General features: G+C 41.5%; 2 protein-coding genes across 2 annotated transcripts in view; both read right to left on the minus strand.

The window, feature by feature from the left end:
- Nucleotides 1-1,263: 1,263 nt before the first annotated feature.
- Nucleotides 1,264-7,061, minus strand: LOC145401793 (transmembrane protein 164). The gene is made up of 8 exons (XM_080273972.1): nucleotides 6,844-7,061; nucleotides 5,543-5,675; nucleotides 5,018-5,134; nucleotides 4,413-4,491; nucleotides 3,061-3,161; nucleotides 2,479-2,649; nucleotides 1,527-1,680; nucleotides 1,264-1,310 (listed from the first exon to the last, which is right to left on the minus strand). Exons 1-8 carry the CDS (start codon nucleotides 7,059-7,061, stop codon nucleotides 1,264-1,266), a joined length of 1,020 nt encoding a protein of 339 aa, XP_080130098.1.
- Nucleotides 7,062-21,009: 13,948 nt separating this feature from the next.
- yrt (erythrocyte membrane protein band 4.1-like yurt) overlaps nucleotides 21,010-26,828 on the minus strand; it is a 68,981-nt gene continuing 63,162 nt past the window's right edge. Inside the window, exons 14-17 of the mRNA XM_080273921.1 lie at nucleotides 26,319-26,372; nucleotides 24,166-24,244; nucleotides 21,715-22,272; nucleotides 21,010-21,153 (exon numbers count right to left, since the gene is read on the minus strand). Coding sequence (XP_080130047.1) covers nucleotides 21,010-21,153; nucleotides 21,715-22,272; nucleotides 24,166-24,244; nucleotides 26,319-26,372 — 835 coding nt within the window. The remainder of the gene's footprint in view (nucleotides 21,154-21,714; nucleotides 22,273-24,165; nucleotides 24,245-26,318; nucleotides 26,373-26,828) is intronic.

Below are 26,828 nucleotides of genomic sequence, written 5' to 3' on the forward strand. Positions count from 1 at the left end.
AAGACCTCTCTCTTTACAAATTTCGTGTTTAACAAATGTCATACCTTATGGATAAGACTCTAATTGGTACTGTGACTGCCTCAAAAGCCACCTCCTTGGTCCCTAGTCTGTCATTTTGCTTACGTGTTATGGGACACTAAACACATGTACACAGTAAGTATAAACTACACAATAGCCCCTTACCTAAAAATCTATACAGAAAAGGCTAAGCTAACTTCAAGAGATGGGGTTCCGAGGCAGGGCGAGGCAGTTACGGTACCCCGGCCCCAGCATCCTCCACACCACTCGACTCCATTACACCACCACCACCACCAACATGCTCGACATCAGTCATGAACCCACATCAGTCCAAGGCAGGCACAACAGATGCACCGTCGCCATCATCCTCGGCTGATGTTGAGGGCACTGTATCTACGTCTTGTTGTGGTGGAGTAAAGAAGAGGGTGATCAGAGTCAGATGCCTTTGGTTCACTTCCTCGGCAGGCCTGCTTCAGTAGTAACTGAGGTTGTTTTCTACTGCGTCCAGAACCTCTTAAGCTCTCACTTTAGTTTTCATTCATTGTCACTTAATCTTTAAACTTGTCAAAGGTTGCCAGGATTTGGCTTATGTTTCAGATCAGTAGATTTTCACTATCCATGGCCATGGCTTCTGGCTTCCTTGTGCGCTCTGTAAGGGCAGGTCATGCTCTGCGGCGCGACATCCGATTCGGCTCACTTTGTCGCCCCCATTTCACGTTTTCAAAACCAACCCGTGCACTACTGATTATTCAATTTTTTTCACCCCCCGTCGCGCTCTAGTCATTTTGTGTTGTAGAAACTTGAATATTAAGTGAATGGACTGTATATACACATCCACACACTCAATGTAACTAATAATTTCCCTATCCAAAAAAAATAAAACACTCTGAGCAAAAACAGTGTCAAAAGGATCAGATACCATCCTGTTATGTTACCAAAAAAATACCACAAATAAATCCCAGTAGTAATTATAACAAGGTAGGGGAAAATAAGTGTGGTTAAATGTGTATATAAAATGCTGCAGTAGTGTGTGAAATGCTAAGTTTAGCCAATAATATCCTGAACCACATCCCTGACCTGCAACAGTAACAGCTGCAGAATTAAATCACTAAGGAGGAGTTGCTAAGGATCCTACTAATCCCATGAGACTATCACCTAATCTGTTTATGGCATAAAGGAATAAAATAGTAATAAGTTAGCCGCCCCCGCACTTACACCTGTGATGCCCTCTGACGTGTTCTGAGGCTAATCTTGGTGGTGGTGGCCATTCCACTGCACCGGTGAGGAGGGCGATGGGGAGGAGGAGCAGGAGGGCAGTGGGAAGGAGGAGGGGTGAGGAGGGGGTGAGGAAGGTGGGGAGGGGAGAGGGAAGGATGTGCTTAGTGCAGGAGGGGAAGCAGGGGAGGATGAGGGTGTGGCAGGGAGGGGGAAGGGTGCAGTGCTGGATGATGGGGAGGGTGAGGGTGATGGGGAGGTGTCAGGGAGTGTGGCAGAGTGTGGCGGAGGTGCCTCACTGCGCGTTCTGCGATGTATGCTGTGGTGGTGATGGTGCTGGCTGTGGTGGAGAGCTGTGGCGGTGTGGCTGTGGGCTAAGCCGTTCTGGCCGGCTATACACTGGTCGTACCAACTCATGGTCACATCCGCCTCCAACGTCTCCTTCACCTGTAACCAGGTCATTAGCTGGGGGTCAAGGGGGCAGGCAGGTGGGATGATGCAGGAAAGGAAGTGAGTGCCATCCCAGGCTGGGGCAGGAAACAACGTAATTACATGAATTTTGGTAAAACAGCCATTACTCATCTTCCACAAGAACCACAGATGTGTACTAAATAGATAAATAAAACAATAAACAAATAAAGAACTAACACAATCACACCAGTGGTACATGATACAACTCTGTTATGTATTCAACAGGGACGGTAGGTCTTAGCACCAATGAGGTGAGATATGAAGGTGCAGGGTACGTAGGAGGACTGCTGGATTGTTGGACCTGGTCTGTAGAGTCTATGCCCTGAGCTATATCAAGCATAATTCTGCTAACCCAATGTGAAATACTGCTCATCATGCTAACCCACATCGACTTATTCACAGATCCACAATAAAGCTCTCAGATCTCAGTGATGACTGACTCTTTCTCTCCAGTGCTGCTGAATGTATGATGTTGCTGGTGACACAAGTGCTGGGTGGTGGAGATGCCACAGCCATACAAACTATACAGACAGACTCTACCTCCCAATGCCAGTCCCTTTCAGTTGGTACTTATTGCACACAGAATATATGACTAATATTCTTTCTCCCAAATCACCTTAGACTGTGACCTGGGAGAAAGTTTATTGAGGTTTAAAAAAGTACAAACTTACTATATATTTGTCAACTTAAAACACACTTAAACACTTGATCAAAATATTGCACGTAAAATTAGACCATTACATAACAGCCAGGAAAGACAGCATAAACACTAACCTTAGTGGGTGGGAACTTAGTGATGAAGAAGTTGGCAATGATACAGAAAGTCTTGCTGATGAACGGCACACAGAGTGACTGATGGACAAACGCTGCCAGGCGGTAGTTTGGCCCATAGAATGGGTCAGATATGGCCGGACACAGCATGTTGTTTAGGTTCACCTCTGCCATCTGTAACAGTGATGATGAGGTCAAGAAGGGAATCATAAGCTTGACAATGTGGTGGCAACTGCTACTGTACATATCAGTAATCATCACTCTTATCACCATCACCATCAACCTTACCCTGTCTCTCCTACACAAGAGATGGAAAGACCACTTCTAGGACACAAAAAAAACAGGTGGGAACATGTGACTTGTACTGCCGCTTACAGCACTACAGTGGGTTGTGTGTGAGTTGTTTTTGTGCTGTTAATGAGGCAATATCTGGCAGGGGATTTGTAGAGGAGGATGTCTGGCTCAACGTATACCACAAATACCAAAAGGAAATCATGGAAGTGTGACAAACTGTAAAGGAAATCCCAGTAAAGTAATATAACAACAGGCTATGACAGACCTGGGAAAAAACTTATGAGTACTTACAACGCCAATAAGCTGTAGAGGCAGGAAGTGGTAGAGGAAGAGTATGCCCAGAGACATCACCGTCCAACTCATGTCACGGATGGCTTCTACTGTGTATACTCCTGTCAAGGCAACACTCCATTACAACCACTGAACAAGCTTGCCTTCCTTCCCTCTTTATTTCCTTCCCTCCAATCAATTTTCTTTCCTTCTTTCCCTCCCTCTTCATTTCCTTCTCTTCAATCAACTTTCCTTCCTTCCCTTAAATCAACTTCTCTATTCTCCCACTACCCTCCACCTGGCTTCCCTCCCTTGCCACACTTTAACAATATAATAGTTTAGTAATTCCTTCCTCTCTCCTCCCTTTTCCTGCTTCTCTCCTCCTCTTCTCCTTTTCTTTCTACCTCCCCTCTTCCCTCCCTTTCTCCTCTTTCCTCTCTGTTCTGTCCTCTTTGTACAAACATTCTTGTCAAGAACAACTAGTGTGAAATACCTTCCCTCCCCCCCACCTGCCTGTTTCCCCTCCTTCCCTCTTGTCTGATCAGGCACCTCTCTCCTTCCTCCTGTAGTCTCTCTTGTGCTGAATAATATAATCTGGCAGTAAGAAACTGTAAAGAGATTAAGGTGTAACAGCTATGCAAAATAAACCACTAAGGAAGAGGTGCCAGGGAGCCCTCAAAATTCAAAATCACACATACAGCAATGAGCAGAAGTTAATCACCAACATTCCTCTAGCAGCTTTGTGTCCTGCCTTCCGTATATCTCATTCCTCCCCAGTCCACAGACAGTATCCCTCCTTCTCATAATCATCTGTTCTGTGCATCAGTTTACTATCACATATGGCACAAATATCACATCTGGTACAAATAGTTCACATAACACCCACCACTGCTACAGCCAGCGGAGAAGTGGAGGCAAAATTATGCTTGCAGCCATACTATCTATCTATTATTCAGGATGACCAAGACAATACCTCCATACTCCTGTCAACCACTCCAAGCCAACCCCCCTCATATACACAATTAGGCCAATCCTGTTCTTGCCACATCACTGCCACACCATTCTTGCTGTTCCTCTCATTTCTCCACCCACCAACACCACTCCTATTCATCCTCTCTCTTAGCCTTGTATCTCATTCTTACTCTTAATTTCCTCATCCTTCCATCAACCCTGTTTCTCTCTCTCTCACACCAACATCACTTCTATACATTCTTTGTCAACTTTCAACTTTTTTTCTTGGCTCTCTTCTCATTCTCATATATCTTTACATAAATCTTGGACGTTTTCTCATCATTCTGCCACCAGCAACACTTGCAGACATGCTTCCTGTCCACTCTCACTCTTGCTGTCCCTCCTGTGCTGTATATACTCACCACCCAGCCTCAGGAGGTAGTATGGTGTCACCAGCATCATGATGTGTTGTATCCAGTAGATCTCAACCTCAAATGGCAGCTGCAGATGAGGCAGACAAAGCATTATTAGCAACAACAGCTCCTACAAGCTATATCATAATATATGAGCTTATACTTCAGAAGACAACAACATACAGTAGCTTACATTAAACAAAGCCAATACAACGATGGCATGCTTCCTTTTAGGGAATCCCTATACTGGGGTTGGCTACTGTGCTGTATACCTCAATGGGATTTTATATGGGCTAAAAGCTTACACCAAGCACCACAAACAGATTATTTCCTCCCAGCAATGGCTATACACTGTTGTCAAAGTGGACTTGAGAGTAGACTGGCTACCACCTGCACTGGTTGAGTCCACTACACAAGTAGTCACATCATATAACAGCTGAGTTAGTGAGTGCAATATGCAACCTGTTTGTATATACTGTACAACTGTTATATATTACATGAAATATGCTATATAACCAGTTCCAACAGCTTGGCACATTGTACTGTACTGGTGCACAAAAATCTTGGAAACTATCATTGACGGCATTGTCTGAATAGCAAGTGTGAGGACTAACCAATCTAGAGTTAGTGACTGGGAATATAATGGCCAGTACGGCTCCATTGAGAAAGTTGAGGTGGACCCGGAACACTGTTGTTACCAAACGGCTGGGAGGCGCCGCCAGCAGGTAGATCTGTTGACAAATATATCAATATCAAACACACATAAGCCAACATAAATAACTGAAATAATACAAACACATACAGTATAACACAAGGGACCTTCATAACTTCTATAAAGATAACATTACTTTTCCTTCTTTTTACAAGTGCTGTACAGTAATATTTATTTGTGCAGTATTCTACCAAAGCTTAGACAACCAGAACTGTGAGGTGAGCAAGAATGCACACACAAACGCACACACACATACATCCACCAGCCTGCACGCACACAAACATGCATGAATGTGTGCGTGCGCACACACACTCATGCACCCAGGATCAAAACTCATGTACTAAATACAACTCTGGTGAGCCTACAAGACCAAGAGGCAATCAAGTACTCCAGTCTCAGGCAAAAGCAAAACAAGTGCAGTGTTGACCTGTATGGCTGTAGTGATGTGACACGGGTTGAGGAGATATATGAGCTGCTTGGTGGCAAATTTGAAGCCCACCTCCACACCAAACACCATCGACACCAACACCAGCAATGCTCGCTTCCCTCCACGGTCCTTCCTGTACATGGTTGGGGCACCAGGTTAGGCTGGCTTGGACAAAACTACAATTCTGCTTCATACACCCACCATCTATTTGTTGCACTATATGCAGCAGAGTGATACAGTACTTGATGTGAAATAACCCTACAGTTCAACAACATACTGTATTTCCTGTTTAGGCTATCTGAGTAACTACAGACGGGTGGTAGGGTGACACCTTCATGTGGTGACACTGATTCAAACAGGCAGTTCTGTTGTCTGACTACAGAAACATCCTTAATTCCCTGCCTATCCCATGGAAGGAGAATGGTAGACTACAGAAGAGAAGCAACTTCAGCCTGAAGTCCACCAGGTTCATATCCAGACGAGTGTGGGGACACAACAAGCGATGACGGTGCTTCTGATTCAGGATGAACATGACATGAAACAAGAAAATAACCGCAGTAGGCTTGTTGGTCCATGCTAGATAATGCCTCACAGTGTGTGACTATACTGCTACAATGAGAAAAGGATAATAAAGAAACAGGATCTAAGCTCTAAAGTTTCATCATCATTCATTGCCAGATGCCATGTATCCCAGATGGGGTGGTCAAGGGCCTAGAGTTAATTGTTTTACAGGGAGGGGCACTAATCCTCCACCAACCCCACTTGACACGTAGGGATGCCAACAGCATCTGGTGTTCCCAGGCGGTCACCCATCCAAGTACTAACCAGACCCAACGTTAAAATAAATAAATAAATAAATAAATAAGAGTAGTGTAATTTATGGCTCTAAAGGAACGTTACAGTGCATCCAGAGAACATTTAAGATACATGGCTTTAACTCCAGAACTTGCTAATAAATGATGGAAAACATTAGGTTAAAACTTGCAAGAAGTAAAGCCCGCCTATCACTGTATAAGCGTCAAAAATATAATGAGAATATATACCAATAACAAAACCAACTGACATTATTATCAATCTGACAGTTGCTGGATACTATATGGGATGAACGGCATGCGATGTGGGTGAACAGTTAACAGACTTTGAGTGACATTGTAACAACAAAAACCACCTGATGCACTTACATGATGATGGGTATGTGATGGAGGAGTTTCCCCACTACCATACACATATAGGAGTGTTATGTCTAGGCAAAGCAACATCCCACTGAGGCTATAACAAAGCAAGTTAACAACCTGACCCACCTTACGAATTTATACGATGAAGGATATGTGATGTAGGAGTATCCCCAGTACACGTATAGGAGCGGTATAGCTGTGCAGAGCAGCGTCTCACAGAGGCGGCGATGGACGGACAGGAAGCCGGCACAGACGGGCCCGCCATTGCCGGGAATGGTTGGGTCAACACCGCCATAGCACCAGTCCAACACATTACCCAGGCTGTACCGACTACCAATACCCATCACCACCCTAAAGAAACAAAAACAATTAGCCAAGTCCAAAACTTGTTCCTGTCGTGGCTGTTAAAGCCCCAGGCTCATCTGAACGTCAACCTGATGGATGGCAGACACAGGTGGCCCTTCTCCTGCAGTCCACCTTCTTCCTTTTAGGGAACAGGGAGGCAGCCGGGGGACATTTGTATAACCACACAGCATACAGCTGCCTGGGTATGTAAATGCCACCACATGAAGGTGCCCCTCATTACCACCTTAAACGATACAAAAGGTCTATCTGTCTATAGCCAGACGCCACCATTTCATATGGGATGGCTGTTTGTCTTTGAGTTTGTTGTTTTATGAAGAGGGGAACTAACCCTCCACCAACCCACTTGCTGACACATAGGGAACACATATGGGTTGGTTATATGGTTATCACCTAGTGTTGCAAATTGTTTCCTGGTTTACAGGAAATCACTGGCCTTGGCACTCAGTGTAAAGCCACCTGAAAAAGAAAGATGAGTAATTAAAAGTGACATGAAAGATGGGTGAAATAGGAAGAGAGGATGGCAGACACAGTAAAGAACATGATAAAATAACATCAACTATAATACTGTAACTGGTTCATCAGAAAGAATTAACCAATAGCTACCACACCACTGAAAAAATACAAGAATGTATATAGGCATACATGATGACACATCCACCACATGATTCTGTTTGACCAAAGTGATCCTCCTGACTGCAATGGGTTATTAATAGTTCAGAAACCTCATCCTCAAGCATCAGTGGAATCTGACATTTCATTTGCAATGTAACTGGATACAAAAACTTTTGCCTGTTCCCAAATTACCAATGTTTACAGCAGGTAACTGTATCCCCATCTGTTTAATAATACTGGATTTTTCCCATACTGTACTGTACCCTAATATGCAATACCATAATTAGTTTTATATTTATGTGTTTTCCAAATCCAGGTACCGTACCCCAGAGACAAGGGTCAGTGAGTTCACCTGATGTGGCAGCATTCCCGCACCTTACTCACTCCTGTATTGGCTGTCTAGTGATAGCTTCCTGGTCTACTGTTCCACTGATAAAGACATTTAATACACCTGTGTTATCAGTCATCAGCGTGTGACAGTGGTGCTTTCCATCAGACAGTCGTTATCATTCACTGTCTGGTGTGATCACAATGATAATTTGTCATATGTAGTTATTTCTTTTAATTGTGCACAGCAATGTATAGTTACAGTTGCTACGGTACCCTGCTAATGAACTTTTGGACACACTGCAGGACAGCTCCCATTAACAAATGATGATGACTCTTTTATGACATGGATTAACTTTCACAATACAGTAATGTCATTCATGACACCCAAATTCTGTAGTTATAACATTTAGCTATGTTACTAACTGCACAACGCTGGTTTGCTGACAGTTGTCGCTGCATTGTTTTGGGGACAATGAGAAAATCTGCACCTAAAACACATTTTGCTTCAAGTTCTTCCTGATACAGCAGTTAGACTTGGTTAGGCTAAATTACACTAGGTTAGGGTAGGGTGGGTTAGGATAAGTTGTGCTACACTGTTATAATAGGTTTGGTTAGCTGGGATGAAACAATTAGGCCTAGTGGCAATGTGACCTTGGAGCCAAATCAACCTAAAAGCCTAACATGCCCAGTGGAAATCTGCCACAGTCTGTGTGTAAAACTGATCAAGTTGTATACAGTATTTCATAACTTGAAAGTTATGAACTCCCACAACTTTTTAAATCTATCACAACAATGAGAAAAAATACCATACAAGTGTAAATTCTATGACTAGCAGCTCTTGCAGTTTCTCCAAACTTTCAAGTTACCAGTACAAAGGTTTCAATACAAATACTTTGATGAATCATTTACCAAGTGATATTCTTTTAATTACCAGTATCCATGCACATCTTGTTAAAAAGTCACTGCATGACAGTATTGTGACACCAGATCTAATGTACCTATGGAAGTGAAGCTCCAACCTTGTTAGAAGGACACAAGTCAAGAGTGAGAGTAGTGGAAGTGAGTTAGGCCTATTTGAGAGGAGCATGTGCAGTTACATGAAAAGACTGACTGACAAATGAGGAAGTGAAAGAGTGTTGTGGTGTGGATGTGGATGTAATAGGAACCATTAGGAGAATGACTTTGAGGTGGTTTGGCCATGTGGAGAGGATGGAGAGTGACAGACTAACGACAAGAGTGTAGGCCTATGTGAGTTAAGTGGAATGGGGGAGAGAGAGGGGGAGGCCAAGGATGAGATGGAGGGATGGAGTGGAGAGGTAGCCTATATGAAAGAGGGGGGTGTGAGCCGGGAGCAGGGCAATGAAATGGCGGGGAACCGGGTGATATGGAGACGATTTGTTTGTGGCCATCCCTTATGGGATTAAGGCATCTAGCGACAGACAGATAAAAATAGAGATCTTGTGTATTAAAATGCAGTACCGGGTATATAACTAAAACTCTACAAACTGCATTGCAATTCACTTGAAGAAACTGACACACCAATGCTGTTTTGCTTTCTGTCTACCTGTTTTCATGACGTTCATCAATTTGTAAATACCTGGTCTACAGCACCAGAGAATTTCAACTTGGGAACTTTCTGAATTAAGGATCAACCCAACCAGGTCAGTAAGTTGGGGCTCACCTGTGCACAGTTTCTATTCCAGTTAAACCACAGCGCTGACTTGTCTTACCACTGCAGCTGACACCTTATGATCAGAACAGTGGGACCAATGTCACAAAAATGTACTGCTGCCTTGACCATAAACTCAATTAAAATGCTATATAGTAATTCTTTATCAAACAGGCACGGCAATTCCACCTGTATTATAACAAACTCACAATCTCAAGGTAAGCTATCTATCTATCTATCTATTGCCAGACACCATAATCCCATAAAGGGTGGCCATTTGACACTGAGTTAGTTGTTTTACGGGGAGGGGCACCAACCCTCCACCAACCCACTTGACACGTAGGGAGCACGTATGGTTTGGTTATATGGTTACCACCCAGCGTTGTAAATGGTTTCTTGGCTTACAGGAAACCATTTGGCTTGTCACTCAATGTAAAGCCACCTGTAAAGGAAAGAAAAGGCATAAGAAGTGACAGGAAAGATGGGAGAAATAGGAAGAGAGGAGGGCTCAAGGTATGCAATTTTGGTATATACATGTGCAACACATAGTTAACTGTTGATTTCTGAATGCAAGACATGACAGGAAAAAACAAATACTGTACAGTACTGTGTGGTACTTATTCTGGAGTATTTAATGAAGTGATCTGGTCGTCCGCAGTAGTTTTTCCTGACGGTCTCTCCTAAAGGCCACATTGTTTACCGACCACCGTTCTGACCAAACACATCAGTGTAACAAACATAGCCTACTCAGGTGTATGCAAATGAAAGCACTAATAAGTAATAACTGTGTCAGAGCCAAGGGAAACTTAACAATTTAACCAAACCTAACCCTATCCGACCTAACGTAACTTGTGTTCAACAGCCAGCATTCAAATGTCAAAACAAATGTTAGGAATGTTAAATATGGCCTGCTACTGGTAGACGCTGGCAGAATATTTACACATTCTAAATCTTAATTTACAGATACCTGATATAAGTTTATAAAAATGCCCAGTAGCCGCGGTAACCCACAAAATATAACAAGTACGGTAACCTGTGAAAGATTCATTACAATAGAAGCTATGGACAGGCCACACCAGTTTTATAAAGCACTTATAACATGCTATCATTGAACATCACTGCACACCTGCTGTGCATCATTATGCTACCTATCATGATGGTTCACAAATTATGGTGCGGTCAGATCTTGGGATAATCTGCACCGAGAGATGCTGACTGGCACACACATGGCTGTGAGGGCAATCATTCAAACTGAGTCAAGAAAAGACGGAATAAAGAAAAAAAAGAAACAACAGGAATAAAGAGAATAAATGAGAGGAACCAAACAGCAACGCAAATTTCTGACTGCCATGTAATGAAACGAGAATCTAACAAAACTGCCAAACACAAAATATAATTATCATATTGATTTTCCTGCCAATGATCTGTAGCTGGATACCCCACACAGCATCATAACAAACTTCAAATATTAATACTGCTAAATTACTAACAAAATAACAATTCACATACAGCATTAATACTCAATTCTTGCCAGATCATCACTATAATACTACAACACACAAATGCAAGATTGGCTTACATAATAGCTAGCAATATAAAACATTATGTAATTCAACAAAGAAATGGGTCGACACTTACAGGTATTCTGAGACAAGCTAAATTGATGTAATATACAGTGGAATAGCAGTATAATAACCCTCTAGATGCCATATAGAGCAAAATTGATGGAGGTGATGTGTTCCTGTCGTTGTTGATGCGATTTTTGTGTTCTCAGGATGACGATGAATAAATTACTGGATACGTGACAGGAAACAAGATCACACATAGATTACTCATTTACCTTCCTCACTCACTTCCCCTCCCACTTACCGCCACCAACATGCACCCGCCACACCGACAAGTGATTAAATAGGTAATTAGGTAAGCCTTAATTGTCCCCAGTCTCACCGTAATGGAGTAAATGGTGGAATTCTATGGCACTACTCCCACTTCAGGCCACAGCCAAAACACCACTGGATCTCGGTGTATAAACCTCGCTACATATACATTTATTTCAGTACTTTTTACCGCTTAACTGTCCACGATGACTGTTTTGGATGGATAATTTTTGTTATTTTGAGATTTTTTACTTTACTTCTCCGGTAAAATGGAATAATATGGTAAAAATGACATTGTCGTTCCCAGCGCTAACTGTTGTGGTGATTGGCTGTTAATTCCGGGTTACAGATTCATCAACCGCTAAATTAGGCTCTATATAAAAGGTCGTTGTATTATTGTTTTATTCGCATTCGATATAAATTTTAATTCAAGAGGTTGTCTACGTTACTGTACATTTGTTTTTATCGCCTAAAATGTAAATCTGGTTGAAACTTTCAGGTTGTCAAGGTTATAGCAAACTTAGCAACACTGACCATGACAAGCAAGCTATGGTATTATATATATGCATATAGATTTTATACTTGCACTTGGGTTTTCATGATTCAGTTGCTGCCATTTGTGAAGCCAAGCGAACGCCATATTCTAATTGTACAATGAAACAATTGAGCGACTTACAAGAATGTCAGTATTGCATAACAGCTGAGCCTTGAGTTACAGCTGCCAAAAATAAACGCTAACTACGTCCTACAGAGTACGACTTATTCTACGCCTTATAATGACTCCGGAAAGGACAGAAAATATACTTCTCGTAATGAATACCCGTAAATTTATTCGAAACCCATTTTACATTTGGATTCCTCGGAGTAAATTTTGCTTTTCTACTTATTGATATACAACTCTTTAGGGGTTACTATTATTCCTTTCCCTCAGTTAGTTTAATTTTCACTTTTTTTTCTTCTTCATGTCCTTCCTAGCCCCTCTCACTTCCCTCCCTCCCTCAAAATTCCTCTGCCAACTCCCCCTATTACTTCCTGATCTTATTCCCCGTCATTCCTGTTTTGCTTTATTCAGGTCACTCACATAATGCACGTATACTACTTCTCATTAACGTTTTCTCCTCCATTTCACTCCCTTTTCATCTTCCTTCTTTGCCCCTCCCTTCTTACTTCTCTCTTCACCTCTCTCCCCCTCCCTTCTCTTCTCTTCACTCCCATTTCCTTCTCCACCCGCTCCTCCCACTTAAAATACTGAACAATGAACATCATATTCAGTTCACTCATTATAATCCATTTCTGTACAGCTCTCTCTCATGTATGTCATCTCTCTCTTGCAGCATTCCTTTACCTTCCTTTCTTCCCAGCTTTCCTTGATATATGTGGTATTTCCTTTCCCTCTCTCCTCTCATTTCATTCTTTCATTATCACTGGGATAATAAAAACCATAAATTCACTCACACAATACTTTCTGTACAAGTTTATAGCTCACATACATAAAAATACCGCACACACATACCGCACACCTTTTGTTCATCACTCACACACACACATCTGCTCTCTCTCTCTCTCACCCACACACCCTAAACCCCCCCCCTCTCAGGATAATAAGAGCCACGGTAACTTCACTCATATAATACACCGTCTGTACAACTCCATGTTAGTTCTCCAAGCAACCACCGGCTCTCAAACCTACACTAGTTAAATAATACAAAATGCAAGAACAGTATAGGAGTAAGAATTTGTATATGAAAATAGCTATATATATATATTTATATACTGTAAACTCCCATTGCTTTTCCCCTCCAGTCAGTAAATCTATCAGGTCTGGAGGGAATGTTTTTTTATCCTTATGCTATTTGTCCTTATTCGACTAAGGCAACCAGCCGGCTACGTCCCAAGTGTAAACATAAACATCCGCTCTGTTGTAAACACAAACACTCAGCAACTCTTAAACTTCAGGTGGTATGACGGTGAAACACCACAGGCAGGACAGGACCTAGGATTTATTTGATGTTTCACCTGTGATCCACTCACTTGATGTAGTGCTGTCTCTGTCTCCCTCCACCTTTATCATTTTTTTCTGTGTCTGCCCTCTTCTCTTCTTATTTCTCTCATCTTTCCTGTCACTTTTTATCACTCTTCTTCACTTTTCAGGTGGCTTTACACTGACTGACAAACCTAATGATTTCCTGTAAGCCAGGAAACCATTTACAATGCTGGGTGGTAACTACATATATAACCAACTTATATGTGTTCTCTATGCGTTAACAAGTGGGTTGGTGGGGGGTTAGTGCCCCTCCCCACAAAACAAATACAGTAACTCAGTCAAACGGCCACCCCTTACGGGATTATGGCATCTGGCTATAGATTGATAGATAGATTCACCAGTGAATTCTTCCTAGGAATAACAAACTGTGAATACAAGGAGCAGTTTAAATAATTCAGGCCGCAGGTTTTTCAACATCACTTACATCTGACAATAAGCTAAACAGTTGCCCTGCTGGTTAGGTGTACTAATTGTCTGGGTAACAATAAGAAGTCAGTGTCTTGGTTAAAACTGTCACTTGATACAATAAATGCAGCCTCTGTGGTATACACCTGAGCCTACTCACATTATTTTCATACCTCATAAACTTTGACTCCTACCAATTAATTCAATGATTAGTTTTCACTTATGTTCTACAATAGCACTGTTTAGGTTTCTTTTTATATCATATCAATCCATATACTTTATTATAATCCATGCAAGGAACACCATACACTCCTGCACTCTGATTATCAAGCTGCCTACAAACCTTTCTTACCAAACTCCCAACAGTGACTGTCCCTGATCTTACCTCACTTCTTGCTCTGTGCATATACCGTGCTGTACTTGTTAATGTTATTAGCAGCTGCTGTACTAAATAAAACAATCCTCTCATTTTAACCTTGTTTTCCTGTCTGTGCACTGGTAAATGCACTTCAAGCCTGGAGTATTTAAGCCAGCCATCGTGTGCACTATCTGTTATTCCTGAGGAACCCATCACAGGCAAAACCATGAATAAATCCTGGGTCCTGTCTGTGCCTATGGTGTTTCTCCTTCTGGCTGTTACAGCCAACACTTCTACTTCGTGTGCTGTCATTAAAGGTCTGAGTTCCCCACTAAATTTATAAATTCTATGTCAGTTGAGCTACACAGGTAAAAATATCTCATGTTCATTAACACCTTGCCACATTGTTCTGGTATGCTTAAAATGTACTCATTGTGGTTTGGCATTGCACAGAGCTCTATGGTATGAAGGAAACATTATTTTTTATTTGCCTAAATTAAGGAATGTTAGGAATGTCACTCATAAAGTAAAGTGTTTCATAAATTTCTGCTCCAAAATACCACAAAAGCCTGTGCAAAGTTGTAAGTTATGGCATGCAAATCAAACCTACAACACTTGCAACAATAAATTCAGTAATTCATATTTTTGCTGGGAAAACAGGAAATTATATGATCACAAACCCAAAGTTGAAAGTTAAAAAAATGCACTTGGGAACAGTGGCTGGCTCTGGCTTGGTACAGAGATAAGGCTGGTCCACAGTATTGTATAAATATGTCATCTTGGTCCACAGAAAAATACCACAGCATCAAAAGACAAGATAGTTTACCAAGAAAGTTATAAGTTATAGACTCCCAGATGGCTCAGTGGTACACAAACATATACCAGTATCATCAGTCATATAAAGACACTGTCAACTCTATTCTCACTATAACATGAAAGGAGAAAACACTTATCTGTGCAATATAAGCTTTTACAGACAAGGAACACAGTCATAGATGATCTGGTAATGAGGGCATCTTCATCTTAATCATCAACATCATCACCAGCATCATTATACAGCATATCAAAGCACTGGCATCTTCATTCACATTATAATAAGAGAGGACAGAGTAGGTCAGGTGAAAATAATAAAATTATAAACACAATGAACACTCACAGATGCTCTTTATCACCATTATTAGTCACTAAAAACAGTCATCTTTATTCCCATACGAGTAGAAAAGGATAAAGTCAGCTGCACATTACTGAAGTTCTAAAGACAATGAACACACTCACTGATGATCCAGTTGTACAGATATCATCATCATCATCATCATCATTATTATTATCACCCTATCCCTATTTCTCACTATCACTTGGGTCCAATGAAATCATGCATTACATAAAAACAGCAGGTCAACTTCATCGATATATATCCTCTCTGTACTATGACATCCATTTTTTTTCCTTCATGATAACTAGTAGTAGTAGTAATAGTAGTAGCAGTAGTAGTTGTAGTAGTAGTAGCAATGGTAGTAGTAACAGTAGAAGTAGTAGTAGCAGTAGTAGTAGAACCACACTCAGTCCAACACAATAACAATATGCTGTTAAGAAAACCATGCAGTGGAGAATGTGAAGTGTAACAGCAGTCTAGGTACACTCTCACACAAGTGTTCCCTTAGTACCGCAATTAATATCGGAGCAAGTGTTTCTCTTGGCAGTAAACATCGCAAAATGGCATCGCTGATAAGGATTATGCTGGAAATGTATCAGGGAGTTCTGTCACATACCAAGGCAGTATTCCGAGATGATGATGATGATGATGATGGGAAGGTAACAAATCACACTAAATAAGATGAATGTGAATTAGCAGAAAGGAATGACAAATGATAAATGGTGATGCTATCTTGCTGTGTCTCCTTAAAAGAAATAGGAAAGAAGGATAAAAGAAAAGATATATATGGATGGCTAAGAGAGGAGACAATGGAAGGAAGATGCCTGAAGCCTTGTCACTTATACAGGGATGGTTGGTGGAAGTGAGAAGTTGGTGCAGTCATTCGATAACAAGTGGAAAAATAATGATTCTCTCTCTGCATAAAACTCTACTAACAGGAAAACATAAGCTCTCTCTCTCTGTAATAACACATGGAGGAATACAACTCTCTCTCTCCCCCTATAGACTTGCTATTTCAATATGTCTTGAGATAACAGTCTCTTATCATCTCTCTCTCTCAGTTCATATCAACTCCCTCCTGCCACACTAACCCTCCATATGCATTTGTTGCTGGGTAAACAAATGATCATCAGGCAGACAGCAAACAATCATCATCATCTCACCTTTTTTAAATTTAACTGTCATGAGTAAAAGTTTCCTGCAGTAAACCTCACACCTCCATGACACTGTTAAGTTGCCTTCATAACCAATAAAACATGAAGCAATATTGCACACAGATTTGGCACAGTGAGGCATGCATGGGTCAGCCTCTGTTGATGAGCATGAGCATGGGGTCAGAAAGACGCCATAGGACAAGGCATAGTCTTGAGGGATTAACATAAGTAACACCTAATAAAGAAAAAATAAACAAGAAGACAAGGTGATCTGAAGCCTTCTAGGGCTCCAATGTGACAAGGCTTCACCTAATGCAGGAGTACACAGCAGGATTCTTTGCACAGACTAGGCAGGATAAAAGGCAGGTCACACCAAAACAAAATACTGTAATAACAACTTAAAAATATCCAGTTATAAATGATAATAATGCCAGATATCCACAGTGCACAATAACAAATTATAACCAGTTTTAAATGATGCTAATGCCAGTTATTAGCAACATACTAGTGAGACAAGCAGTACAGTAGACAGATTTGGAAAGAGTACACTGAAAACTTAATTATTATCTTTACTGTAAGTTGTTCTGTTCATCCTCATCAACATCAGTATCATCCAGGCCTCTTCCCCTACCCTTGGATGGGATGAGGTATAGTCCAGAGAGCCAGAAAAACTGTCAAAGAAGGAAATGTTGGGAGCCAGCTGAATGTGTCCCTATCAAATGGGAGGCAGCAGCTGTGGCGAAAAAGTACAGAGTCACACGGCAATTAATACCATTTGCAGTAGGAATGACAACAATTTAGTAAGATAACTTGATATTATAAGCTGCCATCACTACCATTATCATCATCATCATCATCATCATCACCATCATCCTAACTCCTAATAAGACAACAATATCATCAACACACACCATTACCAAGTAATTTGTGGTGTTTCTACTGCCTAAACTTATACTCAGATTTGGAGTGACTTCTGGCAACAAAATGGTCAACAAGGAAATATATCAATCGTATTCCAACACTAATTTCACGCATATTTTTACAAATTAGGCCATATCATATATAATATATATACACACACAAAACTGTTAAATACTGATCATGTTAAATTGCAATATCTTACACATCAGCATTAAAACATATGCACGGTAGGCATCTTACAATGCTAATATACTTAAATTTGTCACACAGTTCTTCAGTACAATCACATCTTGTAATTTATAGTTTACTCTTACCCCCAAATAATTTCATGTATAGTTATGGGAATGAATATAAATTGAAATACAAACACATGCAAGCACACTGGAGTCTTTCTAAACAATACAATGCAATTCTCTTATCAATACCCAGACATCTTAATCCCACATGGGGTGGCCACAAACAAACCGCTTTCTTGTCGCCCTGTCCCCTGCCATTTTGCTGCCTTCCTCCCAACTTACACCTCCCTCTCTCATTCTTCTTGAGTGTGTAAATTGTCTCTCATATAACTACAGGCTCTTCATGACATCACTTAAATATAAATCCATGTGGCTTACTGGAGTGAATGCAACCCCAAAGAAGAGATAAATATATACACTGAGGGTGATGGTACCAGACCCACACAAGGCACAGGAAGTACTAGGAAATCCAGCAGTCCAATGCCACACGCAAAACATACCCAAGTGTCAAGCAAAAAAAATCTGATACATGAAGACTGTTTGCAGAGCTCTAAGAAATTCAAACAGCCATATCAAGAGAGTGTGAGATTAACAAGGAATGGCTGAGAAGGTGATGAAAAATGTGAAGAGTATGAAACACACTTGAAAGATACAAGAACTTTTAGATACAGCATTAATAACAATTTAATGTTAGAAGTTTTGCAGAGTGCTTCGAAATGGCTACATGTATATTTTTAAAATGTGATGGACACTTAACAAGTTCCAAAACAAAAGTAAAAAGCAAGAAAGGCATAAACCACCTCTGGGAAATTACATGGCATAAAAACATATCAGTGAAATAACTGTCTTACACTCTACATAACAAGTAGCTTCTTCAGACATGTCTACAGGAATAATGTTTTTAAAAATCAAATTATTAAACCTGCAAGGACACCAACAATCATTTTCATCATTACTATCATTATCCTCATCATCTTTATCCTCATCATCCTAACCCAATTTTCCACTAATATAATGGAGTGGATAGGATACAGAAAAGAACATATGCAGTGATTAGTAACAAAGTGCCCAGTCTAGTGTTTAAAAGTGGGAATGTATAGTGACAATACCTGAACTGACAAACCATCATTATCATCATTATCAACATCATCATCATCATCACCATCCTACCCCTTGGTCCTGTTTCTTGAATGGGTAGGTTGGAGGAAGAGACGCAGAAGCTATAAACAAGGCACCCAGCAAAATATTTAAAAAGCCGGAATGTATAAAATAACTACTCCCCCACTGCTGCTAAGTTCTCTTCTCTCTCTCTCACACACACACACACACACACATAAACCGTTATAAGTTAATAGGACAGGACATAAGACAGACATCACAGGGGAAATTCCAGCTGCAGTGACAGGACTAACTTAAAATGGCTACATCAGCTGCCTAAACTGTTTCTCCCTATCTCCTTAAATATCATACATGTTTTCTTGGACAATGGACTGCTTGTAGATGGATCTGAGGCTCCTTGACACCTGTCCTTCACTTGTTTATTCCTGTATAAGGAGCACTGACTCTTCAATGTTATAGCAATGTGTCCGTCCATAGTGAATAAATAAATTTTCTTCTATCTTACTCCAGCCATTGCCAGAGACACATCCTCTCTGATTGCCAGAGACACATCCTCTCCGAGAGAAAGGGCGGAGGTGAAATCAGAAAATAGATTAACACAGAAGAGGTGCTAGGGAGTCTTCCAAGGCTAGGAGAATATGGCTTTTAAAAGAATGAGAACTGAAAATGAGGGCAGACATTACAATACATAAAATGGGAAATACAATTTAATGCCTTCAACCTGGCTATGTATTTTTCCATTTACTCTTTCTGCCTCCTGGGTGGGGCAGCTGCTGCATCCAGCCGGGGACCAAACCCCCTATTTCCTGCATCTTGCCATGGAAAGGAATCTTATCCAACCCCTGTAAAGCGCTGTCTGCTACAAGAGGGTGACGGATCCCTACACAGTGTATGTACTGTACTACACCTGTAGGATGACCTCACAGCAGCTCTTGCATACCTGTGGTTGGTGGGGCTGCTCAGTCAGACAGAACAGGGTTAAGCAACAACTACCACAGATTCTTCCTTAATTGAATAAAGTCATCTACTGACAGCAGGAATAAAATGTCACTGGAATGAAAGTGATAAAGATCTACACAAAATACATTTAATGAGAAGATAAAATACACATACTAATAACCAAGACATGACATGAGGAAAACAAATAACCTTCATATATTAAAAAGAATAATGCATATAAAACAGAAACTAACAATTTCCTTATATCACAAAACAAAGTTACATACACAGATATAATTTCTACAATGATTTTGGATATTAAGGTTTACATGATAAGGCACTGGTACTGTACATGATAATGGAGATATAGATTAAAAAACAAAAATCCTCACCATCACCATCACCACTCTAACTCTATTTCCCTCTAATAAATGGAGTGGGTCGGATCCAGGGGTGAGAAAGAGACATGAATGAGAAGTAAAGAAAATGGAAAGAGAAATGGTTGGATGAATAAGAGGTAAAGAACATGGTACAGTAAAATCCCAAACATATGGAGATGGCGTATGTTGAGTTCTGGATAAATATGAGGTACGTCGAAACAGTACGGAAGTAAAGGAGAATGGGATTTGATGATGTATGTATGTATGCACGGGTGAATGACCAATTGTGGCAAAGTCCTTAGCATATGAAGATGTATTATTTATAGTTCCTGATACAACAGAGAAATTATGCGTATGAAACTGGACACGCTGCCAGTAAATGTAACGTATAAATGTTAATCCAACAAGTGGTACAGTACGTCCTGAGTGATATGACATGCAGACAGCTTATGCTTGGCTGGGTCTGTACCTCTTCCATATTATAAGCCATATTCCTGTTGGCTTAGGAAGTTCCCCTGCACCTCTTACTACATAACCTATTTCTTTATGCAACACCTTGGCAGCATTACATACTCAAAAAACCTCCACACATCTTCTGGGGACTGAAAAATACTATACCATCCATGAGAACATTAACGTGCCATCCACAGAACACTAAACAGGCAAGACTGATGTGCCTGGGAGCTTCAAATCCTCCGAGCCTACACACCTACACCCAGTCCATGACCCTCAAAGCTCTGTGGTGATGACAGTGCGGATCTTGGGGGCGTCCACCTTGGTCTGGGCTGGTGTGGGGGCGGGAGGGTCCGCCACCAGCCATGGCGACATCTGGCTTAGGGTCGGCACAACAGAGGTCGATTTGAATGTGCTCTCCTGGAACAATACACAAATAAATATTCATTTCTGCTCTTAATATGAAGTCTTCATCATTATTCATTTTAAATTACGGTATCATCAAACTTATCTCTGAAAACATCATTATTAAGCTACACTTAAAGACCACCACTATATGAAGAATTTCTACCAATATTTAATTTTAAACTGAAAAAAAAAAAAGTGACTATGAAGGCTTCCAAGGCTCCCTCTCATGTGACCAGCACACTCTCTGAGGCTGCATATATATCTGGTAATATGACTTGGCAAAATACATGATTCACTGGCCTCCAAAAGTCACTTTGATGGAATGAACTCTGACATAAACTATTCTGTAAAGGATGAATTTTACTGCACAGTGACACACAGCCATTAATACACTTGACATACATGTAACTTTACTGTACCTTACTGTACTGCATAAACCCACACATACACAGTCACACACTGAACTGTATAAACTGACACACACGCATGCATGTACGCACACACACACACACACACATACACACACACACACACACACAGACCTTACCAAAAAATAAATAATTAATAACTTACTCTCTCCTGTGTGGCTGGGTGATGGTCAGGGGAGGAGGGCGGGGAGGAGGATGAGGAGGCTAGGGAGCGTGGGGAGTGTGGGGGGGAGGATGGGGGCGTGGCAGGGGTGGGGGTGGGGTCGGGGAGGTGTGGCGGGGGGCTGGGGGCCTCATCCTCACCCGCGCTGCTGGAGCTAGAGGCCGGGGCAAGAGTGGGTGCGGTGAGGGTGGATGTTGTGGATGAGAGGGAGGACGGGGGTGGGGCCATAAAGGGGTTGGAGGTGCTGGTCTGGAAGGGGTTGGAGGCAGAGCTGAAGGGGTTGGCCAGGCTGGAGAAGATGCTGGAGGCGAAGGGGTTGAAGGGGTTGCTGGAGAAGGCAGAGGAGGCGGGGACTTGGTCTGGGGCATCAAGGGTCAGCGGGGCGGGGTTGTGGGTGACTGAGACGTGTGGGGTGAGGGACAGGAGGGGCGGCGTGGGGTCCTCCTGGTCCCACAGTTCTGACCCACCGGTGCCGCCACTCTCACTGCCTCCCCCATCACCCCCACCGGCACCCAGGCTCAGGGTCAGCGTGTCACCGCCCTGGGTTATGTCGGGGCGGGGTGGGGAGGGACAGGGCAGGTGAAGGCAGGACAGGGTGGCACAGCAGTAAAGGGACCACATTTGGGTGGGGTGGCATGGGCCATTTGGGGGCAGGATGGGATGGTTTGGAATAATAAAATGGGTCACATCAGGCCACAGTGGAAGGGGGGGATTACAGGCACAACAAGACAGGTTCAGTGTATGGTACAGTGGGATAGTTGTAGTTGAGGTGGGGGTGGGACATGATAGGAAAGGGCAGGGGAGGGCAGGGCAGGATATGGCAGAGCAGGGTAGGGTAGGGTACAGTAGGATAGGGTAGGGTAGGTAGGGTAGGGTAGAGTAGGGTAAGGTAGGGTAGGACAGGCCAGGGTAGGGTAGGACAAGGCGGGAAGTTGTGATTGTGGAGGGGTAGGTGGCAGGGCGGGGCAATTTGTGGCACGACGAGGCAGGTCAAATCAGGGCGAGACGAGGCAGCAGAGGCGTGGCAGAACGAGGCAGGGTGAGGGTGGGAGAAGCAAGGGTGCAGTTAGAACACAACACAAGTGAACCAACACATACTAAGACAAATCAACCCAACAATAACTAAAACATCAACCAACCCCAGTACTGTACATTACAATACTAAGCCCAGGCAAATATAACACTGCCCCTTCAGTAACATGATGAGTCTTGCTGGTTAATCTTGCTGCCACCAGTCAATTTTATCCCAATTAGACAGACAGCATGGACAGTGAGAGACTAACTAGGTGAGTGTATGTTAATGACGTGGACGGAGGGAGAGGAAGGATGATCCCAAGGACAAGATGGATGGATGGAGTAGAGAGGTATATGAGACAAGGGGGTGTGAGTTGGGGGAAGGGCAGCAAAATGGCAGGGGACAGGGGGACATGGAGGTGATTCATTTACAGCCACCTCTTACGGGCTTAAGGTGTCTGGCGATGGCTTGACACACAGACAGACTTTTAGGGGTCAGATACAGCCTTCATTACCTCTTCACTGTTCAGAGTCTTTCCAAAGTTGAATAAAATTGTTCAGTGGCAGCAAGAAATAATAATAATAATAATAATAATAATAATTCACTCTCATTTTAGATGTCAGGACCAACTTGCCTAGCCACGGGTTCCTATGCTCCTCATGGGGCAAAGTAGGATTGGATGATGGATGGATGGATAATAATAACAACAAAAAGAGGCATCATGATACCAAAGAGGTCAAATAAACTGCTCTATGCTTTTCAGGACAATACTGAATGAAGCTGAAACAATTAAACTGAATAATTAATGTAGCTAAATCACAAAACTAAGCAAGGACAAACATACTGCAATTTCATATCAACAAATAAAATCACTGATCAATGCTTTTTAAAACAAACAGCAACTAAAAAAATACCTACAAAATTTTTAAAACTCTATTGATCTATAATTCAAAAATCATAACTGCTTACACTGGCCAAATAATCAAACTGCCTTACATACAGCTTGTAAAATAATGCACAAAAATACACCTGCTTATAATGTCCAAGATGTGTTCACGAAAGAAAGAAAACCAGGAAGAGAAGGAGGAGGCAGAGTCATAAGAATATAGATCAGGAGAGGAAATACAAGATGAGGAAGAAGAAAGAAGAGAAAAGAGGAGAAGAGATAAGAGGGAAAGAGAAGAGGCAGAATATGGCAGGGGAAAGAAGATGGAAGGGAAGGACAAGAGGGGAAGAAAACACAAGAGGAGAAGCCGAAGATTTAGAATCAAGAAAGTAAAAAGCAAATGGCAGGATTCTAAAAAAAAAAAAAAAAAAAAAAAAAAGTGCAACAACAGAACAAGGACCACCTGTACAAAAATAAAACACAATGCCACACTCAGTCAATTGAGTGTCCACGTTCTTGGTTCATGGCTTACCACAGAGACAAATGTGGCGCCCTCTGTGTTGCCGCAGATTTCAACGTTGCCAGACTTCTTCACACGTGGCAGAGACCCACTGCGGTAGTAGCAGTGTAGTGGTGGTGCAAAGGTGACAGTAGATGGTGGTACAATGGCAGAGTAGTGGCAGTGGTGGCAGCAGATGGTGATACGGATGTAGTGGTGGTGGCAGCAGTCACAGTGGTGAAGGTATAAAATAATGTCATAAAATATGGTAAAACACTGGAAGAAAAACATAATATATAACAGAATCTACCAGTACTGCTACTACCTGCAGTATGCCTTTGTTAGCAAATAAGAGAGAACCAATGGCTAAGACTAGGAGTGTACACAAAGGCTTTAAGTCTGCAACAGGCATCCCTTCCAAAGAAAACTGAAGAAATGGAAGTCAAAATGCAGTTGACAGGCAGAGGCAAGACAGAACCAAAGTTGACAGTTGTGTACTTGAAAGACTTTGAATATCAGCTGACTGTGGCATTAGGGAGATTACCACAAAAGGGACAAGCTACTTACAGTACACTTTCTTCTATGACAGAGTGAAAAGAGAAAAAGGAAGTCTCAATACTGATATAATGTAATTACTGTACAATAAGTAATCCCTGGTGAGAAAAGTAAGATGGAGGAAGAAGAGGAATGGAGAAGACGGAGGAAGGAAAGGAAGGCTAATGAAGCAGTTAACTCTGTAAACATTATATACAAACACTTTAGACTTAACTACAATTCTTTCTTTAATAAGTGTTAGTGGTTAGGACTGCTATAGGAGTTTAAAGGGTACAGTAATTATTGTGTGAAGAGAGTTATTACCAATTAAACCATTACCAACATGTATCAATATTTTTACTGCCACCACACAATGCTTTAAAGTTTACAAAGGACCTCCACTAGTCAGAAGGGTTAACAAAGACCTCCACTTGTTGGAAGGGTTAACAAAGACCTCCACTAGTTAGAAGGGTTAACAAAGACCTCCACTTGTTGGAAGGGTTAACAAAGACCTCCACTAGTTAGAAGGGTTAACAAAGACCTCCACTAGTTAGAAGGGTTAACAAAGGTTATATCTAAGCCATTCTGTTCAAAACCTCTCCCTTAAGCTGAATAAAGCTGAATGATAGTAGTAAGAAAAAAACAAAAGACATCAGTAGGCTGAAGAGGTGAATTCATTATTAATACTAACATACAACCAAAGTGAGTTAACCGTTTTTGAGTGATTAATACACGAACGCATGTTAATTATATATTTTTACCATACATAAGTTGATATTAAGCCTAATAATTATTATCAATTCATTCCCATAACCACTGTCATTGTTGCTGTTGTTGCTGTGGCCCAAGGCTTGTTTGAATGTGAACCTGGTGGACCATTAACTGAAACTGGTGTTCTGTAGTCTACCAGCCGCCTTTCAGGAGACAGGAAGGGAGGTAAGGGATGCTTTTATAGCCAATCCTTTCCACTACAGTTAGTTTTACCCTGACCCCAAGGGAAGGATGATGAGAGGAATAATCTGAATATCAATAGTGGTCATCACACAAACCCTGTGCTACACTTAAGGCAAAGTTCTCACATCTTTTAAACCAGTGCAGGAGCCTTGTATTTATGACAGACCCACATCACATGATTTACCACAAGTCTTGTCCGTCACTGTTTACAGCAGTGTTTGGAGATGATAGCAGTACTAGGCTTATCTGGATATTCAGTGTCAGAATACAAATGACTAGTCTCCACACCAACTGGAATGCAGTTGTATATATGTGTTAATGAGAGGCTGAATAACATCATATAGTACAATATTATTACAACCTGTTGATAATATACATCTGACAGGAAAAACTCACAGCCATGCACCTTTTAGACCTGCAATGGTCAGGTGAGTCTGAGCCCCACGCAGATGAGGATGCTTAACAGTTGCACATTATTCAGGAATACAGCGGATAATGTTAGCAATACTGTACAAGTTAGGATAAAATGCCAGGAATCCCAGTGTGTTAGGAACAGCAGATGGATAACCACACGACCCATTAGATGAGAGAAGGCAGTTAATATTAGTAAGAGATGCAGGTTATGAGAGAATCAATTAATATTAGTATTATGTTATGGCCAAAGTTATGACCATTGACACAAGGCTGCAACACCTTACCCCAGGCTGGCTGCATCGGCCTCGGCACTACCCGAACAACTAGCCGTCACCTCCCTAGAATCACACACACGTCAACACTCACACAACAACAGGTAAAGTATCTACACAGTAACAATACACGGCACAGTCATCCCTTAAATCCATTGCCCTTATCGACACACAGGAAGTATTCTGTTCAGGATGACATTATATGATTTTTTTTTTTTTTAACCACAAAACATGGCAGCCAATGTGTTCAGATATAAAGGTATGGTATAAAGACTCCTCTACCAAATTATGAAATCTGTTAAAAAAAAATAAATATGATGGCTTTGTTTACCAGTGTGCCCCAAACATCAACTTACTCTTGTATAAACACTATTAGTAGTAATAAACACAATATAAATGTTTTTATGAGGGATGACTGTACTTTTGATCTAAAACTAAACTTTATACATGACCTAACTTCTAATAATTTTCCTCCACCAAAATATATATACACATTACAAGCTGTACTACATCCTGTCTCTA

The sequence above is a fragment of the Coenobita brevimanus genome, chromosome 56 (assembly GCF_032717465.1).
Source record: "Coenobita brevimanus isolate Jiangsu-jjx chromosome 56, ASM3271746v2, whole genome shotgun sequence".
In the NCBI taxonomy this organism is placed as follows: Eukaryota; Metazoa; Arthropoda; class Malacostraca; order Decapoda; family Coenobitidae; genus Coenobita; species Coenobita brevimanus.

What these genes read in the sequence shown, in the direction of transcription:
- LOC145401793 (XM_080273972.1), bottom strand. Translation starts at nt 7,061, where the DNA reads ATGGGTATTGGTAGTCGGTACAGCCTGGGTAATGTGTTGGACTGGTGC. An exon ending in TCATCGTATAAATTCGTAAG is followed by an intron (nt 5,676 to 6,843) that starts GTGGGTCAGGTT and finishes AACCATGTACAG; the next exon opens with GAAGGACCGTGGAGGGAAGC. An exon ending in CTACCTCCTGAGGCTGGGTG is followed by an intron (nt 3,162 to 4,412) that starts GTGAGTATATAC and finishes TTGCCTTGACAG; the next exon opens with GAGTATACACAGTAGAAGCC.